Source organism: Parasteatoda tepidariorum, chromosome 1, assembly GCF_043381705.1.
Source record: "Parasteatoda tepidariorum isolate YZ-2023 chromosome 1, CAS_Ptep_4.0, whole genome shotgun sequence".
Classification (NCBI taxonomy): Eukaryota; Metazoa; Arthropoda; class Arachnida; order Araneae; family Theridiidae; genus Parasteatoda; species Parasteatoda tepidariorum.
The window spans coordinates 92795536-92805170 of NC_092204.1; the positions used below are offsets into that span (position 1 = coordinate 92795536).

The 9635-nt window shown below is 31.3% G+C and overlaps 1 protein-coding gene across 1 annotated transcript in view; it reads left to right on the plus strand.

The window, feature by feature from the left end:
- LOC107454994 (nephrin) overlaps window positions 1-8846 on the plus strand; it is a 40116-nt gene extending 31270 nt beyond the window's left edge. Inside the window, exons 13-15 of the mRNA XM_071186039.1 lie at window positions 2874-2986; window positions 7194-7409; window positions 8375-8846. Of these exons, the coding sequence (XP_071042140.1) occupies window positions 2874-2986; window positions 7194-7229 (149 nt within the window). The 3' untranslated portion in view covers window positions 7230-7409; window positions 8375-8846. The remainder of the gene's footprint in view (window positions 1-2873; window positions 2987-7193; window positions 7410-8374) is intronic.
- Window positions 8847-9635: the final 789 nt, after the last annotated feature.

The window sequence follows — 9635 nt, forward strand, 5'->3', positions numbered from 1 at the left end:
CAAATCAATGAACAAACCTTAAAAATACAATTGTTAATTTGGGCATTTGGCGATACAACACTTATAGAATTGAAGGATTTGTTACGGCAAGCGCTCTGGTATCATAATTTTGATCTAGTTGCGCTTCTATGTCATTTTGATTTATGTTGCTAAGTTAACTTTCAAAAAATTCTATGGCTGGCAACAGCATTTTTATTTTTTAAGTTGTTTATTTTTATTTCTTTTAGAGATCTTTATTTTTTTAGCGAAATGTTTTTTAACCTAGCAGAATTCTTTGCCGACTGTTTTCTCTATAAATGAAGAAAATAAAGTAAATATTTAAGTGTTGTGAAAAGAATCTTATTTAGTTGTACAAAGTACTTCAGCCAAAATTTGGGAGCCACGTAAGAGAATTATACATATTAGATCTGAAACACATCATTAAAAGACAGAATGCTTTGGTGTTTTCAAAACGTAAACAAAACAAAGCAAACGTTGCCACCGACGGAAAAGAAATACAGCCAAGATTTGGGAGCCACGTAAGAGAATTATATATATTAGATAATGCTTCAATTTCCATAATTATAATCATTTTTATACAATCTTAATAAACCACATTTTCCATTGCATTGCATTTTTTTAGTTTTTTTTTATATTTGTTGATAAAATAGTGAATGTCTTTTTTTTAACTTATTTATTTCATGTTTGAAACTCTCATGTTTAAAATAATTAAAGTAAATACTTTATATCAAATTAAAAGATAGCTGATTTCTGGTATGCCGGATGAATATATCGAAATAGTATATATAGAAGTATATATAAATTGTAGTATCAAGTATAGTATCAAGCATATCAAATATTGCTCATTGTTCGCTCTGGATATGATACATATGTTCTAAAATAATTATGCATTGACAAATGCTGAGAAGCAACCAGTTAAGAAATAAATGCAAAATTAATTGCAAATAACATATTAAAAATAGCTAGTTTTTGAAAGGGGTCCATTGATACAGAGTTAGTCATATGTATGCCATTGTTTATAAATTATCGATATTTTTCGATCAGCAAATGTCTGACTTGATAACCTGTGGTATGTTAACTCCCTGATTTTCGTGAAATTTTAAGAGTTTAAAAAGCCGACTTATACACTGGGATATACAGTATTCAAAATTATTACATTTATCTAGGAACGCTTTAAAATTGTTAACCTAATTAGTAGTTATACAGAGTGTTTATAAAGTCCCGGACCCATTTTGATGTTTAATAACTCATAAAATAATAAATATAGATTAAAATTAATAACATAAATGGTTAGATAGACTCAAAAAGTTTTGTGACCCTTGTCAATGAACTTCCACGTGTGCCCCCTTCGTCGCACGGAGAATATCAAGTCGATAGTCAATTTCATGCCAGGAAGCGGCAAGGATGTCGGCATCCACAGAAGCTATTGCGGTTGTAACTCTGTAACTCTAGCTTTTAGGTCATTAATGTTCGACACGATCCTCCTGTAAGCATTGTCCTTATAAATCCCCAAAGAAAAAGGTCCAGCGGTGTTATATCAGGTGATCTGGGTGGCCAAAGAGTTGGGCCTCCTCGCCCAATCCATCTTCCTGGAAAATGGTCATTCAAAGAACTACGAACGATGATACCCCAATGAGGAGGCGCACCATCTTGTTGCAAAAAGACATGTTACTGAAGCTCTTCTAGTTGTGGAAATACGAAGTTTTCCAACATGTCTAAGTATACGACTGATGAGACCGTCTTTTCTGTAAAAAAGAAAGGCCCAATGACTCGGTCGTGCATTAGTTCACACCACACATTAACCTTTGGAAATCCCTTTGTGTCTCACGGTATTTATGGGGGTTTTCAGATCCCCATATGCGCACATTATGGCGATTAACAATGCCAGAAACATAAAAGGATGCTTCGTCGGAGAACATTATGCGCTTCAGAAAATCAGCATCATCTTCTTCCTACCATATCAGTTGCAAACGCCATCCTCCTAGGCCTATCGTCCTGATCGCCTGATATAACTCCACTGGACTTTTTTCTTTGTGGACTTTTAAAGGACAATGTTTACAGGAGGATCGTGTCGAACAATGATGACCTAAAGGCCAGAATTACCACCGCAATAGCCTCTGTGGATACCGACATGCTTGCCGCTACCAAGCGGGAAATTGACTATCGACTTGATATTCTCCGTGCGACGAAGGGGGCACACATGGAAGTTCATTGACAAGGGTCACGAAACTTTTTGAGTCTAACTAACCATTTATGCTATTAATTTTAATCTATCTTTATTATTTTATGAGTTATTAAACATCAAAATGAGGCCGGGACTTTATAAACACTCTGTATAATATCTTCTTTTCCCCTGCATGGTGTCTCCATTGGTAGCAATTAATGAGTAAAGAAACACAACTCAAAACATTGCATAATTGAATATTTTTTAAAAAATATTGTACGACTGAAATATAAATTTTGTAGTGCATTTATTGTTTAAATAAATTTTACTCGCATTGAACAATTGAGTATTTAAAATAAACTTTTGATTATTTTTATTCTGTCTATTTGAGTTCCAATATTTGATTAAAAAATATATATTATATATTCATATTTAAGCTGTAGATCTGCTGTATGCTGTAAATCCTCTGGTAGGCTGCAGATAAACTTAGCCAACAAATAAAAAACATGCATACCATTCCCTTGGAATCTGAATATTAATTACTAAATTACATCAGGTTATTTAAATTCTGAAAAAAAAATTAATGAATCAAATTAATTTTCAAAAAAGTAAATGGAAACTTTGATAAAATCTCGTAATTATGTTTATTACTCAGTATAAGTAATTTACTGTGGGAAAAAATGAAATTTTGCATTTTATTTTGTTTTAGAATACATCCATTTGTCTCAGTCAGCATCTGAATGTATTTATGAACAATTCATGAGTGGTAGAACTGCTTCATTTGAGACAGTGCTTTGCAAAGCTCATGTACTGAATGAAGAAGTAAGGAATATATAATTGTTTTTAAAACCTTTAGTTTTCTTATTACTTACAGAAATAAAATTTATAAGAAAAAACTATAAATGAATTAAAATGATCTAAAGTAGCAGGATAATGCGAACGATTGAGGTAAAAAAATCGCTGTTAAAGAGAAGTTATGTTGCGAGTGTCTGGCATGGTCACTCTTTTTGAAAAGAAGGAAAAACTGAAATTCTAAAAATATTTTAAAGTAGTACAGAAAAGCCAGGAGTTCACGAAATTCAAAACACTGCGAACCCTAGAAGCATATGCACTAGATGTTGTATCCGGGGGGCACACAAAAAGACACGTCCATAGTTTTTCAATCTATTTTTAAAAATTACAGCAGTTAAATAAATTACAAAGACTTATTATTTGGTATTATCATTTATTTTATCTTTCCATCATTAATATTTGATCAAATAACTCAGTTACATTTATTTTTATCAACAATCACGTCATTTTAATTTTCAAATAAACAACTTTGATGTATTTAAAATAAAACTTTTAAATTTATGGGACACAAAGCACTTAATATTTGAAACTTCATTCATGCATATCTTAATTTTCTAATAAAGTTGATTTATTTTTGTAAAATAACATAACATTTGCCAGCATAAAAATGAAAAAACTCTAGTAAATGCTAAGAAAGCCACCACTGGCTAACCATAAGAAAGTTTTTGTGGTATTCCTCTCCATGTAACGCAAATGCTGGTAATTCCATTAAAAAGTACTAAGTAAATTCGAGCTTGTTCCAATAAATTTCAGGGAAAATCTTTCTCTCTAGGTTGCGCTAAAAATTAAAACCTTTGATGACCGGAAACACCAAATGATTCAGATGCTAAACGATGTTTTTAAATAAAATTAAATTCAGAAGATATTTGCATTATCTTTCTTTATTTGTAAAAAGATGGATAAAGCCTTGACCCACCCCTAGGAGCATACGTGTCTTCTATCAAAAGAGAGTTCAGTGAGGAACCATACGAGTCTAGTTCAAGACACGTTCAGGCATGTCGGAAGGCTGCAGCTTTGACCCACAGGGACCAAACCCCCATGGTGACAAAGGGACCGCCAGCTCCCCCCTAACCAGGGCAGCAATACACCACAAAGCCCCAGACTGGAAGGCAGCAGGGCTCCCTCTAACCTTGCTTTATTAATTCAAAATCAGGGATGCAAAAAATGGGTAGAAAGTATATCAAAAAACTTGAAAAAAAACCTCAAGAATAAGGTGAACATCGAGTACAGTAAAAATAAGGTTCTGCATCATAAAATTTATTAAAATAGGCTGAAAACATCATCAAGTTGCGTAAAATACAGTAGTAGAGGTTGAAGGTAGGATATAAAAGTGTGGATAAAATGTAAGAATATAAAATACATCAGGAGAAAAAGTAAAATTAGGGTATTTAAAACAAAAAAGTATTAAAAGAACGAAAAATTTGATAAAAACAACATGATAGAATCAGCTATATTAAAAACCCATTAAAGCGGTTAAAAGTTGTGAGAATCACGTCCTTGAAGCCAAACGAAGTCGTCTAAAAAGGTGGAGCACCAATTAGTCCTCTTCATCCATCACCGGTAATCTATCTTCAAAAATCTCTTTCATGATTTACACTAGATCTTCTCTTCATCTGTCACTTTTAAGGGAGCAATTATACTTTTGGGGAAGATGGTTTTCCTGATATGATCATACATTGGACAGGGCTCAATTATGTGTAAAGTATTTTCCAGGGTTTAGCATTAACTTGATTTATTGATGAATCTTCCTTGGTATTCATTCTGTATGCCGTGTCCCGTTATTAGTCGATTGAAAAAGAAGTAAGCTTCGAGTTTATTTAGACTTACTTTTAATATAAATCAGAACAGCTGGCGTTCCTTTCCCTACGCCACTAAAATATCCGACTTTATTCCATCTCTTTTGCCGAATTTACAAAGCCAGAGCCATTAAATTATTCTTTAATTGGGATTATGTTGTGTCGTAGAGGATAGAGATATCATCAAGGTTAGCGGCCTCTTTGGCTAGACTGTCTGCGTGCTCGTCACTCATTGTGCCAATTTGCTCTCTCGTCCAATGCAATTCGATACTTGATTTAGATGGATCGTTGATGATCCTGGGATTTTTGGGTGTTTTCAGCGCTTGACGCGATGATCTAGAGTCGGAAAAATATTGCCACAAGCGTTCGTATTAGCCCATTCCAGGACCTTTAGAATAGCGTGGATCTTGGCCTGGAAAACGGTGTTGTTGTTACTTAGACTCTGTGTTCTGTTTGAAGGCAACAAAGGCGCAATTTAAGATCGTTTTCCGTCTACTCTTTTATCTCAAAGCAAACTTTTCCTCTTAGATGAATGAATTCAGACAGGGTCTATAATACTTGCCCGGTTGTTCATGCCAAAAGCTATTTAAATCACAGCTCAGAAGGTTTGTTTTCCCCACTGCAGTCTCGATCTCGACTCTTAGGTCGAGCGGGAGCACGACTGACAGGACCTGCAGAACTTCCATGGATACCGTCCTATATGCTTTTGTAATTATAAGTAAAGCTAGTCTTCGTCATGAGCTGAGCTTTAGTTTTTGTTTTACAACTGCAGTGTACTACACTTCGACGCCATAAAGAATCCCTCTTTCCAGAGCCATGTAGTAGACCTGTTTGAGAACTTTTGGTCTTACTCTCCAGCTTGCCTTCGTTATTCTTTTTAGGTTATTACATAAATCTAAAATTCACTTTTGGATAGAATCCAAATGATGGATCCGTGAGAAATTTGAATCGATGTTGAAACCCAAATATTTCAAACAAACTTTTCTTAATGCTTTTGCATTTCATTTTAATGCATAGAAATCTTCTCAATTTGTTCCTGCCTTTTGAGAAACTAATTTGAATTGATTTGTTTTGTGAGATGTTAAAACCATGGCTCTCTATCCAGTTGTTTATTTGCTCCAAAGTGGCCGTAGCATAAGTGTGGAAGTGGTAAAAAATATTTCTTGAATATAAAATAATTATGTCATCGGCATGTAAAATTAATTTCGTAAAAAGATCATCTGTGACGGTAAAAATATCATTTGAAAGCAACAGTTAGAGAACGGGGCCAGGATTTGATCCTTGGGGAGCACCCATGTCAACCTTCATGCCAATCTCAATGTTATCGTCAATATATGTCACGAGTCGTTTTTCCAAGAAGCTCTTGATTAACCCAAAAATATTTGTTTTAGAGTTTATCTTTAAAAATTTCTCAAATGTCAAGTTCCATCTGACATTATTAAATGCGCCCTTGATATCAAGAACGATAGCCATCGAGTGCAATTGTCTAGATCTACTGTCCTTTACAATGTCCATGAGGTACTTCACAGCCGGAGAAGTGGACTTCTTCTTTCCAAAACCAAATTGGTTTGCATGAATATGCTTAGTTGATTCGAGATGGTATGTGAAATGATTCATTACCAGTTTGTCGAGCATCTTCCTCCAACATGATAAAAATGAGATTGACCTATAACTGCTTGGTTCCTCCATTTACGAATCTTAAATTACGAAAAAAGAAAATTTTTGATTTAAATGGATATTTATTCTTAATGAAAATAAATTACTAACAGGATACAAATTTACAATAAACATGAAATGTATAAAATGAAACCATTTATAATGACGTGATCTCCCAATATAGAGTTGAGTATGAGGATTCTCATTCCTTTTGGTGCTATAAAAATTAAAATTTTATCGCAGAAAGGATCAATTAGATTACATATTGTAGATGTTCAAATTAAAGTCTTCAAAATCAAACGTTTTCTAAATGCTGCAATTAACTTTAATATTGTCTGGATTTAACTTCTAATCATCTGTTGAACAAAATTTTCTACGAAGCTTTAAATCATTTGAAGCTTTAATTAGGTAAATTGGATAAATGTGACATTTCTGAATTGTTTTCTTTCGTATCGAAAAAAAACGATGCTGTTTGAGAATTTTCTAGTAATCAACGTCATTATCCCAAAATATTTTAAAAGCAAAAATATAAGACAAAAAATTATAGAGATTTGACTAAGTTTATGCTTAGTTAAAACACTATTCTTAGGTTAGTAAGTTGAAACTAACCTAAGTGGTAACAAAAAAATTTTTTTAACAAAACTGCACATATTATTGTTTGTGAAGGTCGAATGATTTTATTGTAAATTCAGATGCTGATAAAATGTCTTTCTTCAATTTTTTAGGGATTAGAGGTTATTATCCCCGTCATTGAACGATGAAATTATGCTATGGTCATGTAAGGACTCAAAAATATTCAGCAAATAACTTATCTTCATTTGAAACATTAAAATAGACATGACGGATTTCTGAATTTGAAGATCCCGTGCTATTTTTCCCAATGTGATTTTTATCTTTGATACCTAATGATAGAAGATCAAAAATGAGTTCAATGCAGAGCGGTAAGTCAAAGTTATTCTTAGCCAATTTTTATTACATGAAAGATCTTACTAAAAGTTTACAAGTTATGTATAATTTTAATTAGCAATTGGCATTTCAAAAAGTTATGTCACGCCGAAGTTTAAAAATTCAAGTTATGAAGTTTAAATCAGTAGATTTTTTTTTATGTTAATAAGAATAAAGAGTTTGCTTCATTAAAATAAAAACACTGGGGAAGAAATTTTTTGTTACATTTATACGAGCACTTGATCTTACGTCAGGTGTGAGGATTTTAAATCTAAAATTAGTTTTGTTCGGAAAGCTACAGATTTTTTTCAAAAAGATATATTTAGTTAAATTTATTTTTTTATCTGAATGTAGAAGCTTGCAAGGAACGTGTTGGATTTATAGAGCATACATACATATATATATATATATATACTTTTCTGCTACCTTGAGAACAGCACTTAAGTCAAAAAACATATGACCTTAACGTATCACATCATAAAGTTAAATGAATTACCATCTTATTCCTACCACTCCCTACACATCAGAGATTTGGAGACATATAGTATTCACTCGAGTAAATTTAAAATAAAAGTCTTGGTTAGAAAGTTATCAGGATGTTATCAAGATGATGTTGAATGTTATCAAAATGCATGCAAACTGTAGCTTGATTGAAACTGATTGCCGATTTTAAATCAGTAACGCGAGAATATCTAAATTCCGTTCAAAAAACTCATGTAACAGTAAGCAAAATGTAACAGTAAATAAATAAATATTTCTCCTGTGTAATCAAAAGGGATAAAACTTCTAGTTTTTGTGTAAAAATTACGCTTTGTGTAAAAAATAGTTGATATACCAGTAATTCTAAAATTATATATTTTTTGCAGTACAGGTAGTTATTCTTGATGAGTAGTAGTTAATTATTCGTGGAATTAGAAATATTCGCTGTTCTTTAATCTATAATTCTTCTCTTTTTTTTCAGTTAAAATAGTTCTTATTAGAAGGAAAGCGAACTATAAGTGAATGTAAGAGTAATGAACACTACAAGAAAATAAAGAAAAGATTGAACACTTGGATTTAATGGAATTTTGAATAGTTTTGTTGTATTGAAAAAATAATTTTATTTTCGTTTAAATTTTAATAATCGGTACAAAGAAACTAATACCAAAAATGAACAATGTAAATTCATACGTAAATTTTTTCACCTCAAATTCACGTATTTTATCGGTAGTTATTATCACGTATTTTATTAAAATGTTACAAATTTTAAAAAACATTGATTGTTGTGAAATTTTTCATTTCAAAAATATCTTTACGTATATTTTTATAAACATTTTACTGAAATTGCTTTCAAAAAGCAGAGTGCCATGTTTATAAATGAATTTTGATACTTGTAAATAACTGTGAATGTAAAAATTGAACAGAGTTACGAAATAAATTTTACACTGTTTTTATGTGTGAGTATTTTTTTTATTTTTTAAATTTTCACTTTTCCCAGTAAGAAAAACAATTTATTGAATTAAACGATATTATATTTTTTCAATTGTATGCGAAATCTTGAAGGATTGAAGAAAACAAGAGATGACTCAAAATCGGATCTATCTAGTAAATAGAAATTTTTAAAACAAATATTGCAGATGCTAGATAACATAGTATCTAAACAAGTTTGTATACATATAAATTTGTTTGAATATTATATTACAGATTAATACAGTACAAAAGAAATTAAATGTGTTTGGTATTTTTTTAAATAAAACCAATGATTTATGAACGATATTTTCAACGTTAGAGAAAAAGTATAGTTAAAGAAAGTATTTGCTGATATAGTTCGATAAAAGAATTGGTTTTAGTTAGTATAGGTAATAGAAAAAATATTTTTACAGGCTGATTACTTTTATAGGCATATAGCACAATCCAGCAAACAATTTTAGTATTGTTCTGTAGTAAGGGAGCAAAAAAAATTATATTACTTGCTTTTGATTTATAATTGAATCTACTACCAGTTTTATCTAACTTACAATACTATTTTCGATATAATAATTATTTACCGTAACAGATACAGATAATTATTTACAGTGCTTGCAGATAATTATTTACAGTGTTTACTGATAATTATTTACAGATACGGATAATTATTTACAGTGTTATAAATTGAAATTTAATAAGTTTTCGTTTACGAGTTAGCAAGTTTCTTACCGTTTTTTAACAAGTTTCTTTTTATTCAACGTAATAAGAATAATTAA